Source organism: Leucopleurus acutus (assembly GCF_964270905.1).
Source record: "Leucopleurus acutus genome assembly, chromosome: 4".
NCBI lineage: Eukaryota > Metazoa > Chordata > Mammalia > Artiodactyla > Delphinidae > Leucopleurus > Leucopleurus acutus.
In genome coordinates this window covers 137,051,002-137,069,311 of record NC_139146.1, presented here as the reverse complement: position 1 = coordinate 137,069,311, position 18,310 = coordinate 137,051,002, and the positions used below count along the sequence as shown (strand labels likewise).

The following is an 18,310-nucleotide window of genomic DNA, read 5'->3' as shown; positions in this document are numbered from 1 at the left end:
GACCCAAGTTTGGTTCAGTAACAGGGCGTAGCTGACATCCCTGGTCCCCCAAGCAGTACATGCATGTTGGGGTTACTTTGACTTTTTCTATAAATTGTACTAAAAGATTCACTTAAATTCTCTCATTCATATCATTCCTCCAAATAAAGTAATCTGGTACCTACTCCCCACCCCCCCAAAAAACAAAATAAAACAAAACCGTGAATGCTACCTGCCATCAAAGAAGAAGAACTTCCCCCGTCCGTTCTTTTCTCCGTGAATGAAGTTGCCCTCAAATCTGTCTGTGGAGGAGTAGGTGACTGTGCAGAAGCCGTGCGGTAATCCGTCATCATCCAGGTGCCCTGGAGAAAGGGAACCACAAGGCAAACCTTAACATCGTCCACGCTCACCCACCATCACCTGTGCTCAGATGCTGCCAGCAAGCGCCCCGTGCAGCTCAAGGGTCCCTTCCCTGCCTGAGGGGAGAGCGAACACCAAGGTTTCCCTGCCCACATCAGCACCGTCAACTCGGCTCTTAGGGACACTTTAGAAAGGACGGGTCCACAATAGAGGGCCTTAGACACGTGTAAGGTTATGAACCAAAACCACGCTCATATTTCACCGGGGACTGAGAGTTATTCTCAATCATAACACCTGCAGTGTGAGTTTCAGCTGACCCAGTACTTCCCCACAGGGTACTGCTCACGTTTGGAATTAGCGCCCCCGAGCTCTCATGCTTAACGGAAACATAGCTGAGATGGCACACTGTCTTGGCAATAAGTTATCTGGTTCTAGAACTAAGTATACAATACGACTTCATACATCCTTATATAGTATGTGGAGCCCTGCTAGCCAGGCGCCCTCTGAAAAGGATAGAGCCACGTCTTCAAGACTGCCCGAATATCTACACCTCATGGTACGAACACACGAGCTCAGAGTCCCTCTAAGCTTAAACTTAAGCTTAACATTGAACTTACTGCTTTACTTCACAAAATCTTTCAGCTCTGAATGTTCGGTAATCACCTTGTCATACACCCTCTACCCACTGTGTTCAGAGGGTTTGTGCTTTAAATGTAGTTAGAAGTGTCCACATGACCATTTAAGCCGTGATTTTGAACATCAACAGCGATGATTACACTGTGATCTTTAAACTGCTGGTTCTTCTTGGGTCACCCATTGGTGTACTCTTATATTTACGCTTACAGTCAATGTTTAGGTTTTTTATTATTATCTACATATTTCACAAAACCCAAGAGTCACCTCACTGGTGCCTCCCCAGTCATTCTGGTGAACTAATTTTGCAGAGGCAGGTGAAAATGAAGGCAGCAGTTAAATCTACTGGCTTTCTCCTGGGTTAATGACCTGAGTCATGGATGAAAAAGGTATAAAAGCATTAAATACTGTGTGCAATGCAGGGACATTAAACACTTAAATGTGGCTTCCAGATGGCTCACAGACATAAAAGAAAGCACAAACCATTTCACCACAACGAATGCTTTACTCTCCTAAAAGAATTTCTTCTAAAGTGATAAACGAATGTCATCCCTTAGAAGAGATAGGAAGTAAGCTCTCTTATAAAGAATGAAAAAGCTCTTTATTTGTATTATTGATTACATAAACATAAAATAAAAATGAACAAATGCACTGTTTTACTGCTACATCTGATTCTGCATAGAATGAACTACCTGGAATATATTACATTAAAACATGGCTACTTAAATAAATCACAATCAATAAGGTTCCTTTCCTCTTAACCCAAATTGTTTTCTAACAAGGGCCAGGAAATTAATGGTTAGGAGGGAAGTAGGCCACAATTGCTTCCTTCTTGCTTAAAAACCAAAAACTGTACCTGACATAATTCAATGACACTTGAGTCATATGAAGTGATTTGGACAATTATTTTCTAAATATCTACTGATGGCGTTTCTCTCATTGAAATAAATTATATCTACTTTTTCTCCTTTCATTAAAAAAAAACCACTCGGTGTATAGTTAAAAGCTTCCTTTTATGAAATGTTGCTCAGATCAAATTAAATTTAGCTACTTGCATTCCTACAAATTTAGTATTCCACTTCTGATTTAGGTATAACTATCAGAATAATCATTTTAACCTTATATCGAGGTACTTACTAATTTATTGAAAACGCCTTCCCCATAGAAAACAGTTCACATATTTCAGACTTTATAAAGTTAATGTTTGATAAAATTAGTTATTCTACTTTAGATCAAGAGAAATATTATGATAAACATGAACACTAAGGGGAAAAAAAAAATCCAATGTTAATTCATTTCCACCTTTGCTCAGTTGCAATAGTCCTATCCTATTTCTGAACAAAACACTGCAGGTGCACCCTCAGCAATGGCATTTAGATATTAGAGAAACTGGGAAGCATCACAGAACACACTGAAAGCACTCGAAGGACAGTACTGAACCCCACTGAGATGAAAGCAAAAAAGTCATCCCTGCTCCATGAAGGATGCTTATGCCCATGCCTCCTTCCACAGGCCAGTGAACAGAAGTCCCATCACCTTGTCAGGCTCTAGGGAGGGAGAAAAGAGAAGCTGCTGAATGATGGCTGTTTCTCTGGTGACACTGTGTGTTTAGAAAGAAGGCTCAGACTTGTGATGATTCCCTGCCTTTCTAAAGGTGTTTAGGCTGCTTGTTGTGAGAAATCTCCGTCTATCAGATCACAGCAGAATCCTCTGGTTGGCTCATTTGTTTTGTTTTCTTCTCATCCTTCCAAAAGGAGGATGATGTGATCAATGACCAGGATGTGATCAATGAAAAGGAGCTAAAAGTTAAGGCTTGCGATAATTCAAGACTTCCACCCTGAATATGTAACAGCCGGGGGTGGTGTTCCTAGCAGTAGAACTTTATGTTTAAAACAACAGCCACAACCAAAACAATAACAACAACTAAGGGACCTTCCAAGGAAAGAAACGTCAGGAAGAAAAGACATTAGGCTGGGACTTCCCTGGTGGAGCAGTGGTTAAGAATCTGCCTGCCAATAAAGGGGATACGGGTTTGAGCCCTGGTCCGCGAAGATCCCACATGCCGCGGAGCAACTAAGCCCGTGAGCCACAACTACTGAAACTGTGCTCTAGAGCCTGCGAGCCACAACTACTGAGCCCGTGTGCCACAACTACTGAAGCCTGCATGCCTAGAACCCGTGCTCCGCAACAAGAGGAGCCACCACAACGAGAAGCCCGCGCACCGCAACAAAAAGTAGCCCCTGCTCGCTACAGCTAGAGAAAGCCCCCGCGCAGCAACGAAGAACCAATGCAGCCAAAAATAAATTAATTAATTTTAAAAAGAAAAATAAAGAAAAAAAAGAGAAGAGATTAGGTTGCTGAGACCTCATATCTCCTATCAATGTTAGTGCGAGAGGAGCTTCTGGTACAACTCTTGTTCCGCTGCCATTTGGAAAATAAGATCATGTAATATCTGTCTTGCCAGCAACAGTCAATTTAATGGAGAGGGAGACTGATACACAGAGAAGAAAAAACTCTGTATACCTACTATGCATCAGGCACTGGGTTATGTAATTTCCTGTTATCTAAATTAAACCTTACAACCATCCCTCAAATTCCAATCTTATAGATGAGGAAGCCACTGCTATGTGCCCAAGAAACACATTAACTGCTACCCTGAACGTGCTCATGGATGCTGAAGGCCCCTTCCCCCAATCCTCCAATCCCTCTTCTCTCTGGTCAAGGGCATACTGGCCGAACACCCTTTCTTCCCTGCCGATGGTGGAAGAAGCAACCTCTAAAGAGGGAGGTGCTCTCAGATCCCAGGCAGAGAAGTGGAAGACGCCTTTGTAGTTAAGAGAGTTCTCACAGAACCACCAGGATCTTCACCAGCACATCCTGGTGGCAAATGCCTGTCTCTTCCAAGTGTTACTCAATGCAAAGAGAAACGCTAGTCCAGCTTGCTCTGATTGAGATCAATCTGTGCAATGCGCCAAGTCAGCCAACAGCCTTCCGGGCCAATTCCCACTCAACAGAGATTGAACGCCAACCCAAACAACAGGGAAAACCCACTTGAATGACTGCTCTGTGTTGGGAATGCGGTCCCAGCTCGTGTGCCGTATATCTGTCTGCAGCATGGTTTTAAATATTGACTGAAGTTAGAGGAAGAGGGAATAAAACATAATCGTCTCACAAGTCTAGTTTTTCACTCTGTTCTAAAGATCATTATCTACTGAACAGAGAGAAAGTTCAATTTTTTCCCCATGGGTTCCCTCGGAGCTTTTTCCTGAACCTGATGAGAGCCAGGCCTGTATTCTATGCAGTGACGGTACCTCTCAGCGCAGGAAATTCCCTCTGGATCGGACATCTGGCTGCTTACTGCCTCAGACTTATTCACAGGACATCTGGGTGTGTGTGTGTATATGTGTGTGTTTCCCTCAGAACCAGAGGCCCTTACATGCATTGTTGGTTTTGTATAATAGAACTACTTTAAAAAAAAAGTAATAATAATAAAAAGGCAAACTTATTCTGTTTAGTGCAAAGAATGTGCCCTCATGATAATACACTTACGCTGGTGGTTTAAAAACATAATCTGAGGGCTTCCCTGGTGGCGCAGTGGTTGAGAGTCCGCCTGCCGATGCAGGGGACACGGGTTCCTGCCCCGGTCCGGGAGGATCCCGCATGCCGCTGAGCGGCTGGGCCCGTGAGCCATGGCCGCTGAGCCTGCGCGTCTGGAGCCTGTGCTCCGCAACGGGAGAGGCCACAGCAGTGAGAGGCCCGCGTACCGCAAAAAAAAAAAAACAAAAAAAAAACATGATTTGAGTTTTGAGAGTAATCCCTTGCAAGAACTCAATTATTAGTTGTGAGGGTCTTAATTTTAATGTGAGGGCTACACGTAGAGGGTGCTACCAGGACACCTAGCCTGTATTTTTCCTAAGTACATTGCATGAGCAGTCTTATTAGAGACAGGCAGGATGAGATATTAGGGGGACTGTTAGAAACGCTCTTAGTATTTGAGGGGTTGGGACAGGGAAACATGGAGATGCTCGTTTTCATTCTGGCCCCTTAGTTCTGGAGACTCTGCTATTTCCCATTTTTGAGGATTCTTCCTCGATGTCTCCTTTATGTTTCGAGGCCTTTCTGTTTTTTCCTACCCTCGTGACCGCTACTGCAAAGAGCCTTTTAGGTGATCGCCTCACCCGCTCCCCACTGCCTGTTCATCCCATGCTCCCGCCCTCCCAGAGCAGAGCCTTCATCCTCCATTCCCAGCTCTAAAGAGCCCTCACATGGCCCACGGCCTCCAGAACGGAGTCCACAATCTCGGCCTGTGACGAGCCGCCTTTCCCTGTCTCACCTTCCACTTTTCTCCTCCTAGGCCCTCTGTTACAGCCGAACCCAGGGATTCATCTCTGAATGTGCCTGCATAATTCCACTCCTCTCTCTTTTTTTTTTTTCCCTTTCTTTTTAATGTCTTTGTGCTCCTGGGTTAGTATTCAGTTAGCTGAAATTCCTTGATGATTAATGAATCACACATGAGGGTGTCCCTTTCCTTGTAGGATGATATCCGTCTCATTGCATTTTGTCAATGTAATTAGAGAAAACTTTTATCTCAACATTTTCATTTGTATTTATTTAATGAAATTGTGTCTTTTCAAATGCTTATTGGTCACCTGCGTTTTTCTTGTGAATTACTGTTTCATTTCACACCTCTCTTTACTCCCAAAGTTCCCCTCTGGACTGGACTCATCTCCACGCCACCTCTTCCGGGAAATCCTCCCCCATCTATTTCCCCAAGCTAGATGCAATTTTTACTTCCTCTTAACCACCATCATTCATCGGTTTAGATGTGATATATTTATTTCAAATTATATTAGGGACCACATTGTATTCACCTCTGTGTCTACAGGTAGACGAAGAAAGAGACGTAATGACGATTTCTAGTCCCAAAGCTAAACATCACTCCCTGAAGAACGAATGAGCCTCAAAGAGTTTTTTAAAAACCACAGCAGGAGCTCAGGTGATGTCTGCAGGCCTGCTGAGGCCCAGGGCTACCTTCCCAAGGGAGCGCGGCCAGCACTGTACACAGACACTCCCTCCACCCACCTGCCCTCGGGGATTCATCCACCCTGAGCTTAGAACTCCACCCGAACCACAGTTCCACCCGACAGAGAATCAAAATGTACGTGAGGTAACAAAAGACTCAAGTCCTGAAGAGACCAATTTCTTCCCCAGAGTATGTTTCTGTAAGTTAAATTCTCTTTCCCCAAATACATTTTTCTGAAAGTCACCAAACTCTTTCAGAACCAACCTCTAAAGAGTGACATTAATAAAGAACGACACTGATGCAACATTGTGGCTTCCAAACTCAGTTACCAACTACTTCATATACTTGACTGACTCATTAAAAAAAAAGAAAGATGTAGAGGGACAGTCTGGTATGGCGCAGTGGGGTTCTGGAGGTCCAAGCCTGTCTCCCACCTGGCTGAATGTCCTCAGATTAGTTCTTAACTTCTCTAAGCCTCAGTTCCCTCCTTTGTAAAATTAGGATAATATGACTAGGCACGTGAGAAGACTGAATGGATAATGTGTGTGTGAAACACTTAGCACGGAGCCTGCACACGTAAGGACTAAACAATTACAGCAATGATAATTTCAGCTAAGACAAATAAACTACCGAGAGCACAGGCTCTGTAAGTGGAGAGAGGTAGGTTAGTTGGTACTTCAACACCAAGATATTCAGACTGGCCTTTCACCAGTCCCCCATGCATGTGTTAGATGTTAAGTAAAGACTATTACAGACAGCACTTAAAAGTCCAAGAATGGCTAAAGAAAAGCCTACTTTTACACATGCTCTAGACACTGAGTCTGAGCCTTGGGTGCATCTAAGGACTTTTTAAATTTCTGTGTTACTCTAGTTGTTTACTGTTAGGTACAACTGAGTCACCATGTGTCCCAGATTGCCCCAGACATTCAAGGTTTAAGCCAGTTGTCCCAGCATAAGTATTAAACAGTGACCCTTCTCAAGTATGTTCTGATTTTGGACAATAATGCATATGGTCACCCTATATAACAGAACCTTCCTTGCTTACATGAAGAAATTTCTCTGCTTTCACCCACTGAGCAATCTCAAAAACAACATCAGTGCATTTCTAAAGCTGCTTGTTCACATTCTGCAAGGAGCCTGGGACTGTGGACAACTGGGCCTTGTGTTTCCAAACAGCTTCAAAGGGGAAGATGGGTTAACCTCGGGAGCACTGCCTGTGATCAAGGGTTTGCATTAAATTTTTATGAGTAAAAGTAAACTTTGAAGAATGAGAGCCAGTCCTAACAATTTGAGAAGAGCATTTTTCAATTATCTTTTGTAATATGAAGGCACACGTAGTCAATAATTTACATTTAAAGAAGGCTTCCAACTAACATCTTTGGGCCCCAGTAAGTCCCAGCATTGGCTTTACTCATTGGAGATAAACAGTTCAGGACACTATGAAATTAAAACACCACCATCAACTCTCCTTGAAGCTGGATAAAGAAATAAGAAGTTTCAAGAGTTACATTAAGACAGTTAGCTTTTATAGAATTCAGAAATATTATTCTACTTAATCTCTCCTTAAGACCTTGGGACTACAAAAGGAGTCAATTATGTTGACATAAAAACTGATTTTTTTTTCTCCCAAAGTAGCAATAAGTATGCATCCTCATGCATCTGTAAGGGTCGCCACTTTGTCTTTCTTTACCATTTCTGAGAGCTTGTTTATACAAATTAGATAGAAACCATATTCAACCAAAAGCTTAAAAAATATTTACCTAGGTATCTGGTTAAAATATTCCGGAATAATATCACGCAACACTGCAAAACATGACGACGTACTGTGTACGGCAGAATCAAATAAATAAATACGCTAAAGAGTATTTTCCAGTATTCACTGTTACAAAATCATAACATCTCCTGATACAAACAACTAGATTGTATAACGTCCCCACCTCGCTTTTTAGAACCAGCAAAAAAAAAAAAAAAAAAAAAAGGTGGAGAAACTCAGCAAAACAAAGTGGCGAGAAAAGTCGGGGGAGGGGCGCTGGAAGCGAAGGGGCGGAGAAACACGACACCAAGGCGGTGATATCACCCACAGCCAACTGCATGGAATTCAGAAAGTTAAGTGTCACCCAGCAATTTCAGTCCGGGCTTGCGGCGCGCCTGCACAGCGTGGCGGCGGCGGCACCCGCCTGGGAAGCAGGAAGGGGGAAGGGCGGTTTGACTGAGTTCGCTCGGGGGCAGCAGAGGCCAGGGCCACCCGCCTCCCCGCCAACGTGCGTTCAAGCCCCGGGTCGGGAGCGTTGTCCATGGCTCTGCAATGATTTCATCGTTTCGGAGAAGCGACCGCCCGGACCGCGGCTGCCACGTGCCTGGTCCGGCCCCGTGCGCTGCGCCGGGGGACGGACCCGGACGCGGCCGCGGTCACCGCGGGTCGCAGCGGCGAGCGGAAGGAAAGGGCTGGCGCCCGGAGAGGGGCTCGGGCTTGCCAAAAACGGGCGGGGGGATTGCTCCACGGAGACGGCCGGCCGCGGGGGGCTGAACTCCTGCGCACCGCCACCTCCCATCCCCGAAAGGGGGAAGGCCGGAGTGCCCGGCAGGTTTCGCAACTCCGAAGGCGGATGCAGGCGGTGACCGGGCGGGATGGAGCAGCAGCGCTCGCCCGGAGACCCCGGCCCAGCCGAGACCCGTTCCCGGCCTGCGCCCCGTCGCGCAGTGCGCGCTCCCAGTGGCGTGGCCGTGGCGGTCCGGCCCCTGCCCAAGCAGCGGGCCACCCGCGTAGGGGACAGTGGCGGCCGCGGGGCCCGGCGCCGCGCAGGTCGCAGCCCGCCACTCCTTCCGCGTTCCGTGTCCTCGGCGCCTCCTCCCCGGGCCCCAGAGAAATGCCTGTACCTTCCACAGCCTCCTCCACCATCTCGTCGTCGCTATCCATGGCGGCTGGGGACCCTGCCCAGCTCGGAGCCGCGCGGCTGCCTCCCGTCCCTCCGGGTGCTCCCGGCGGCTGAGCGAGCGCTGGGGCTGAACCCTGCGAGTTTGGAGGAGGAGGAAGAGGAGGAGCAGTCGGGGCTGGCTCGCACTGCCTCCCCCTAGAGCCCTTTCAATTCCTTGGCCTTAAGCCGCTCCCGCAGCAGCCGTCCCTCCTCCTTCGCCCACTTGCCCCTCGCTTCCGAGGCTCCGGGGTGCCGCCGTGGCCGCCGCCGCCGCTGCAACTTTCTCCTGTAATACCCCCTCTTTGTTATCGAGCAGCTGATCCGCTGACATCACCCAGCGCCGGTGCGCTCCCTCCCTCGCTGATTGACAGTTCCCCGTCCCTTCCCAGAAGTGAGGCTCCTTAAAACGAAAGACGCTCGGGGTCCGCGCTGACGCTACGCCCCAGCCCACCAGCCCCCGGGCCCATCAGGGTTTATCTTCTGCTTCTGCGAGGCTTGGTGCGCTCCGAGCGCCAAGCCTGGTCCTGGGCGCCGCGGGCTCCTCGCGGGCACTTGGGACCTCCGGGTATCCGCCCTCTGGGGCTCAGAACTCCGACCTCCAACTGTGCCGGGGACCACTTGGAAGTCCGCGTGCAGTGCCCGCCAGTCCCCCCTCGGGACAGCCTCCAAAGAGCAAGGCAAGCTAAGGCAGCGTTCCTAAAGCTCCAGCGCCTCAACTTCCTCTCGCCCTCGCCCCCACTTCACCCCGTTTGCCACCCGGAGCTGCACGAGTGCGGCACGCACTGGAGAGCAGGTGTCTCCGCGTTGCCGCATCACATCCGCGAGCAGGTTTCCCAAACTCAAGGGGGTGACATCCAGCCCAGATGCGGGCCTGAGGCTCCCACCCGTGCGCGCTGCGTCCCCACCCTCCTCGGGACCGTCAGGCGTCTCGGGTGATTCAGAAATTCAGCAGATCCAAATGGCAGCGGGCTCTTTATCAGGCAGGAAACAAGCGGCGCGGAAGGCCTGGCAGTTCCCTCCTCGCGCTTGTGGTAAAAGAAAAGCAGCCACCGAGCGGAGCTACTGAGGAGGGACCCTCCGTCTGGCACGCCTCCCCCCCCTGTACGTGCGATGTCCCCAGCCGTCTCCCTGTTTCTCCAAGTGCCAACCTTCCACAGATTCGGGCTCTTTAAGCGGAGAACATCACGGGGCACCCGCTTCGCAGCCCCGCCACTTAGCGTCATTATGGCGTTGCCTCTTACAGGTGGCGGCAAAGGGCGGCTGTAAATAGCTGGTTAAATGGATGCAAATGTACACAATGTGCCGTGGAATTACCGGGTGCCGCTTTGGGTGTCTGCCAAGAACAGCTACTGCACGGAGGGGGCGGGGGGGAGGATAGGAGGGAGCCGAGAAAGTTGTTCCATTTTGTTTTCCGAACCACGAATGAGACTTTGTGGATTTCAAAGTACTTCCAGTACCCGGGAGACCACGCCTTGCTGTTGGCTTTGTGCTTAAATGCCAGGTATTTTTATCGAGTATTGTGAGTTTCTTATTAAATTCAGTTTTTCCTCTGCGAAAAAAGAGAACAATGCTAGGGACATTTGTCCCATACACTGCCAGAAATTTCAACCCCTTTTGACTGTTTCAGAAAGAGAGGGAAGGGCCCTGGACCAGGCGTTAGGAAACTTGGGTCCTCTTGCTGCTCACCTGCCTAAGGGCCCTGGGAAGACACTCCTCCCAGCCTGAATTCCTCCCCTAGGAGATCCCAGGCTTCGGCTACACTGGTATCAGGCCCTCCAGCTTAGACTAGAGGCTCTGAGGTCCCCCCAGCTTAGGCTAAGTTGATCAGAGGTCCTTCCGGCTTAGTCGATACCTTTCTGAAGTCTTCTGGCTTAAATTGAACCTCCTTAAAGTCCTCCAGAGCAGATACCTGGGCTCCAAATCTGCAAAGAAAAGAGGTTCCTGCAGTGGAAGATGAAAGCCCCACTTTGGATTACATCATTTTCAAACATGACCCACAGAAACGGGATTTTATTTCTGATTAAAAAGAAAAACAAACAAAAACCAGCCATCATGTACTGAGCTTGGTCACTCACTGGTTTTGAGTTATATGATATTTTTTGTCATTTTCCCCTTTTAAACATATCATCTCCTCTCTTACGTGTTACACTGATGCACAAAAACCCGCCAGATAATCATCTTCTCCAGTTTCCAGGGCAAAAAAAAGATGCCAAGGGACTTCCCTGGTGACGCAGTGGTTAAGAGTCTGCCTGCCAATGCAGGGGACACAGGTTCGAGCCCTGGTCCGGGAAGATCCCACATGCCGCAGAGCAACTGAGCCCGTGCATCACAACTGTGCTCTAGAGCCTGCGAACCACAACTACTGAACCCACATGCCACAACTACTGAAGCCCCCGCGCCTGGAGCCCGTTCTCCGCAACAGAGAAGCCACCGCAATGAGAAGCCCGCGCACCGCAACAAAGAGTAGCTCCCGCTCGCCGCAACTAGAGAAAGCCCGTGCGCAGTAACGAAGACCCAACGCAGTCAAAAATAAATAAATAAATAAAATAAAATTTAAAAAAAAAGGTTTGCACATGAGGCAGGCAACACCTGGGACACAGTCCCAGCCCCTTCCCCCCACCACTCGTGCCTGCTGGCTCTGGGCCCAAAGTTTAGGCAAAATGTTTTGATGACTCCCTTAAGAGCCATTTGCATTTTTACACATCATTTTGTGTGTTTTCAATCCCCTTCTCTAGACTGACTGACTGATTCTTCTTTATAGCCCCAGAACCCAGCACAGTGCCTGGTACAGAAGGAAGGTGAAGCTTTGTCAGTGATGATTGTGCAGAGAGGAATATTCTGTTTTATATAAACAGTGCTGAGTCTTTCTCACACACTGCATCCTCTTCCTGTGTTTGGCAAAATGCTTTGTTTCAGTTCGAGTCTGAAGAGCGTTTTTGAGTTCTATTTTCCCACATCTACTGGCCCCAAATCTGCTTCCATTGCATTCTTTCCCACAGTTTTCTTCATTGAGAGCTCATTTCATAAACCCTCTTTCCACTTGGCTTCCCGCCAGTCTCCTCTGTCATACTCTGTCCCCACCAGTGTGGTCATGGGCTAGAAAATCAATCATTGAGCTCTTAATCACAGTGTGGGGCGGCGGCAGCAGAGCTCAGCTCCTAACTCAGCAGATCCCGATGCACCAGAACAAGCCCTACCAGGGACGAAAGGGGTGGCTCAGGACACCCCACAGCCAGGCTCTGGGGTAGGACTTGCTTCCACGCTCACACCAAGGAGTGGCTCTTCTGAGCTGCCCTGCCTTTCTTCCTCTGCATCCAAGGATAAATCCCTCTCTTCCCACTCAGCTTGGGCAACAGAAGTCCCTCTTCCACTGCAGGAAGCAGTCAAAATACTGAGTTATTTTATTCATTTTACCACCCATGTCTTTCCCCAGAGAAGGCTGGTGCTTACTTACAAGACTGATATAACTTTTGCAATAAATATATTTTCATAGGCATCATGCATTTTATGCGTCTTTTTACACTGAGGGGGAAAAATTCTGTCAATTCACCACTATGTGTGCTGGCAAATAGCGAAAAGCCTAGTGGATGTGGGACTTGTGTGGAATTCATTAGTCTGGCTGTCACTGAGCCCTCATCCTGTCCTGCTGGTAGGGGCTGGAGGGGCCCAGGAGGTCTTCAGGGTCTTCATGCTCCTACGAGGCAGAGCCTCGTCAGGTGTCCTGGTGGATCTATGACTGGCGTGCCCGCTCTTCTTTGATCTTTTGCTTACACTGATGGCAGGGAGATGAGGGCAGAATGAGTGAAGGAACTCTTAAATAATCATCAATACTCTTATTGGCACTGCTCACCCCTTAACAAGACTTTTTCCCACCAAATCTGCCAATGTGATTGAGTTTTCACCCTGTTTGTTTTGGTTCCTCCAAGGGCTAGCCATGCAACTGGTCAATTAAGTCCTCTGGACCTTAGTTTTCCCATCTGTAAATGAGGAGGTTGGGCTACCAAAATGCTAAGCTCAAACCTTCTCTGTCCACCTTTCCTGGGGAAAAGCTAAATAGAGCATGAAGAGCTCCGGGGACATGCACAGAAAAAGAAAGGGGAAGAAGCAGGGGCAACCCTGGCAAATGGAATATTCAAGCCCCCGTGTCATCTCAGTGTAAGGGCACGGAGATCTGGGGGTGAGGGAGGAACTTTATCTTGCTCTAGGAAGAGAAGCCTGGGCCTTTCGGAAGAACCAAGGTTCTTGGCTTCTGAATCACCGAGTTACTAATCAAGTGGCTAACTGTGTTAGTGACAACTGCAGAAGCTGGAGGGAGGGGCGGGGAGAGCAGCGCTGAGGAGAAGGGTGTGGGGGAAGAGATGTGGATGAAAGGGAAGCATTTACAGCATGTGGAGCAAAGAGCAACTGGTAACATCAAGGGCACCAAATAAAGGTCCGGGAGCAAAGGAAGAGATGGAGAAAATTCATTCTGCTGGAAATAGACACGACTGCGGTCATGAAGAGGACTCACAAATTCAGGGTGACCTGATTTGATTACAGCAACAGGAAGTGCAGGGGAGAGAGGGCAGGATGACCTGACCTGAGGAAGTGAATTAAATAAGAGAGAAGACATCACAGTTGCCATGGCATTTAAATATCTTGCACGACATTAAGCTTATTTTTCTCTCTTTGGCTTGATTCTTGTTCTTGCAACATGTTAATGTCATCGCAGTATATCCTGTAAACTAAATTTAGCCCTTTGGGGGCATGGAGGAAAGGAAGACACAGCCCAGGTCTCCCTATTTGGGTCCACTCTGGACAAATATTCTTCCTCCGCAGTGTGCCTGCTTCTTTTGGTCTTTCCATTATGGGATATGAAAACCCTTGTCAGGCTTGGGTCTGGTGAAGCTGCTGAATGACATGATTTGAAAAAAAAAAAAAAAGAAGAAAGAAAAATTGGAAACGATTTCAAAGAGGTGATTGCTTTAGAAAGTACTTCAGAAAAATCAATAGGATGCAGGAATTTGAAAACTACAATGACCATCAAAACCAAATGTGTTTTCTTAAGTATCAGTTTATTTTATTGCTTTTTAAAAAAATTATTTTACTGGGCTATAATTAAAGTTATTGGGTCCTGTAATCAGTCATATGCAAATGCTAACATTGCAGGGGTGGGTACATTGTGTATCTTTTAACATTACTGTCCACAGAGTGAATGGAAGGGCATTTCCAGCTGTCTCATTTATCACAAATGTCACAACATTCATCACGGCCGAGATCCTGACCTTCCTCAAATAAACTCGCATTAACCAGACCCCAGAGACTGATGGACATACCCAAATTATGACCAGCAGACCAGAATACTCATGTTGCCATGCAAGATCAGTCTCTATAGATAAATGTACTTGAGAAGACAAGTTCCATCCAGATGTTTGCTTAGCCTGGAGTTAGAATAAATGAAATTTGTTGTATGGTCCACAGAGAAATGCCCCTGACACAATGCCCTGAAAGAATGAGGCACCCACCCCACCCCCATCCATCCTTGCTTAGATGGCCCTGCCACCTTCTGAGAGTTTGGGCTTCCTTTCCGTATGCACTAGTCTCTTCAAACCAGTTTCTCCACACAGCATCCTATACACCTAACTAGGCAGACTTACACTTTTAAAGTCATAATCACATTCCATATCTACCTTCCTGATATTGCAGTCAAGTCACTTTGATGGGAATTTGGGGTATTTCCAAATTCTTCGGTCACAAATTCTGTCACTGTCTTGGTCTACTCCCGCTGAATTCTAGTCCAATTCATCATACGCGCAGATTTTAGTTTAACTTTCTGAGGGTGACCTGGTTTCCAGATTCTTGGAGAAGCAGCTCATTTTGCTTCATGGGCTACCAACAGTGACCTAACCTTCCTTTGGCCACCATGCACTTTGAATAAAGAGATCAGGCTTATTAAGGTCCATAGGTCCTGTGATGTGATAGAGTTGTCCATCTTTTCCTGGGCATCCAACTCAAAGATATCTTTCCTCTTCTCTGCGTGAGAAGAGAGGCTGGCCTTTTGCTATGATGACTTAAGTTGTGAAATTTCACCTTGAGGATGCAGGTACTATCTACTAGATGGAGAGCAAACAGGACTCTGATTTTGAATTCAATCCAGAAATGAAAATATTCACATGGCCTTGTTAACTCAAGTTACCAACAAGGACAGATTGACAGAGTGTTTCTGGAACCCCTGACATTGAAATGACACCCTTGACACATAGGTAGCCCCCACCCAGAGGGGCTTGTTGCTAAGCCACCCCTTCCCCAGATGGACTTTGTTGGGGACCTGCAGCCTTTTTAAATGTAGAGTGTCCTTTCAGGTCATTTAAAGTCCTATCGATCCTCCTTGCTGAGTCCATAGATCGGTTCCCAGGAAAAAGTGCTGTGGCTAACTTTGGAATATCTTTCAGCGCAATTTAAAGAACCCAGCTCAGATGCTCCTGTGCTCAAGATAGAGGAACACGAAGAAGCCCCGTGGCAGGACAGTGCAGGGCCTTGGAGAACAATGCTAGTTGAGCAGCCGTGTTATGCAGGCAGGTCTTCTACAAGCCCTGAGCATCCTTTCCCAACCTGGCATCTGGGCAGTTCCTCAAGCATGGGCGGAGCGTGGGTTTTCTATGGGTGTGGGCAGCCTAGTTATTGCTCAGCTGGGAAGACAGGGCACGTTCTCCATGCTGACTATGCTCCCCCTCTCTGGACTGGCCTCCCCTGGGATTCCCTACCCATTCAGGTGTGACAAAGGATTGTGATTTGAAGCAGGCTAGGTTCATTCTAAGTTGTATATAAGAAAGAGGGGCAAGTCAATTTTCTCTTACCTCCCACCAATCCTGTATAAGATTTGGGTATTTTGCAATTAACTTTCCTATTTCAAAATGCTTACTGAAAAATTTGGGGTTATGCAGTGGATGTATCTCATTTATAGATTCATTTTTTTCCAAGGGCCTATTTCTCTTGTTACCATACTCTTCTAGTATTTGGAGAGCTCTATCTTGAATAGAAAGCAACTTGGTGTCTATTATCTCATTAGTATCTCAAAGTAATCCTCAAAACCATGATGATTTAAAGACTTGCCCAGGATCCCACATCAAAAACATGGCTGAATGGAGCTCAAACCAAGGCCCATTGGGCCTTCACATACTACACGTCTCATGCAGAGTGATGAGATCCTTTAGATGGTGGGCATAGGAAGGCAGGAGACAAGTGAGAAGAAAATGGTGCTCAGAGACAGTCTACTGTATCCCAGGACTTTGATCCATGTGATTTCATTTAATCCTGAAAATGACCTTATAGAGTATTATCTCCACTTACAGATGAGGAAACCTGAGACTATAAATTTAAATAACTCATCTGCGGTCGTATCAGGAGTGGTATTGGGATTGGAGCCATAGCTGTCCAGACCATGAAAAGCCACATACAGAGGAAAGGGGAATGACGGGACAGTGGTGGAGAAACAATTCTAGAAGCTGGCTGGGTAAAGGAAAAGTACTTGAGGAAGCCCTACATCGATTTCCATGGTGTCAGGCAAAATGGAATTATGGGGGATGAAACCACAAGAGCATATGTATACATGGCTGGCCTCAGACTGCAGAGGAAACTTCGACTTTATCTCTGAAGGTATGCTCACCCCCTCCCCCTCCCAGTTTTATTGAGATATAATTGACATACATCACTCTATAAGTTTAAGGTGTACAGGATAGTGGTTTGACTTAGATATACTGTGAAATGATCACCACAGTATGGTTAGTTGGCATCCGTCATCTCATATAGATACAGTAAAAAGAAAAAGCAAAAACAGTTTTTTGTTCTTGTGATGAAAACCCTTAGGATTTACTCTCTTAACTGTATTCCTATAGATCATACAGCAGTGTTAACTGTAGTCACCACGGTGTACATGACATCCTTAGTACTTATTTACATGGTAACTGGAAGTTTGTACCTTTTTTTTTTTTTTTTTTTGCGGTACGTGGGCCTCTCACTGTTGCGGCCTCTCCCGTTGCGGAGCACAGGCTCCGGACGCGCAGCCTCAGCGGCCATGGCTCACGGGCCCAGCCGCTCCACGGCATGTGGGATCCTCCCGGACCGGGGCACGAACCCATGTCCCCTACATCGGCAGGCGGACCCTCAATCACTGCACCACCAGGGAAGCCCAGAAGTTTGTACCTTTTGACCACCTTTGAAGGTATGCTTTTATGGGGGCATCCCAGGTGACCTTCTCATGTTTGAGATGACATACTACTTGGCGCACGTTGTTTGGTTTGTTTTTCTGGTGATGGTGGCTGAGGTAGAGGGCAGAAGTTACGTTTGCTGCTGCACTAGGCGCTCAGGGTGCCTAGTACAGTCTGGACACGTAGGTGTCTAGGAGATGTGTGGGAGCTTGTTGCCAGGAGGTATTCTCTGCCATTGAAGGACCAATCCAAGCAAGCCCATCAGGAACAGGTTGCTGAGAATAGCCATCTTGGGAGCAATTTATGTCTGACAGATGATTTTTGAGCTATGGACATGGAATAGGACAGAAAAATGTTTTTTGAAGAACTTCATTAAATTAAAAACAATCCAGTCTTTTTTGGGGGGTGGGTGGAGGGTAGTGCCGCATGGCTTGCGGGATCTTAATTCCCTGACCAGGGATGGAACCTGGGGCCCTGGAAGTGAAAGCACCAAGTCCTAACCACTGGACTGCCAGGGAATGCCCCAAAACAATCCAGTCATTTTTTAAAAATTTATTTTAATTTATTTATTTTTGGCTGCATTGGGTCTTCATTGCTGTGTGCAGGCTTTCTCTAGTTATGGCAAGCGGAGGTTGCTCAGCAGTTGTGGCTCACAGGCTCTAGGGTACAGGCTCAGTAGTTGTGGCACATGGGCTTAGTTGCTCGGTGGCATGTGGGATCTTCCCGGACCGGGGCTCGAACCTGCGTCCCCTGCATTGGCAGGCAGATTCTTAACCACTGCGCCACCAGGGAAGTCCCAACAATCCACTCTTTTTTTTTTTTTTTAAATTAATTTATTTATTTATTTATGGCTGTGTTGGGTCTTCGTTTCTGTGCAAGGGCTTTCTCTAGTTGTGGCAAGCGGGGGCCACTCTTCATTGCGTGCGCAGGCTCAGTAATTGTGGCTCACGGGCCCAGTTGCTCCATGGCATGTGGGATCTTCCCAGACCAGGGCTCGAACCCTTGTCCCCTGCATTGGCAGGCAGATTCTCAACCACTGCGCCACCAGGGAAGCCCCCCAACAATCCACTCTTAAGCTATAATTTTATTTTTATTTTTATTTTTTATTTATTTATTTTTTTTTCTGTACGCGGGCCTCTCACTGTTGTGGCCTCTCCCGTTGCGGAGCACAGGCTCCAGACGCGCAGGCTCAGCGGCCATGGCTCACGAGCCCA

At 47.3% G+C, this 18,310-nt stretch overlaps 1 protein-coding gene across 2 annotated transcripts in view; it reads right to left on the bottom strand.

The window, feature by feature from the left end:
• The window catches only part of SETD7 (SET domain containing 7, histone lysine methyltransferase), a 52,187-nt gene extending 43,042 nt beyond the window's left edge, over positions 1-9,145 (bottom strand). For both annotated transcript variants that reach the window (XM_082838319.1, XM_082838318.1), the window contains exons 1-2: positions 8,873-9,145; positions 212-341 (exon numbers count right to left, since the gene is read on the bottom strand). In XM_082838319.1, coding sequence (XP_082694445.1) covers positions 212-341; positions 8,873-8,912 — 170 coding nt within the window. In that variant the 5' untranslated portion in view covers positions 8,913-9,145. The remainder of the gene's footprint in view (positions 1-211; positions 342-8,872) is intronic.
• Between the last annotated feature and the right edge of the window lie 9,165 nt (positions 9,146-18,310).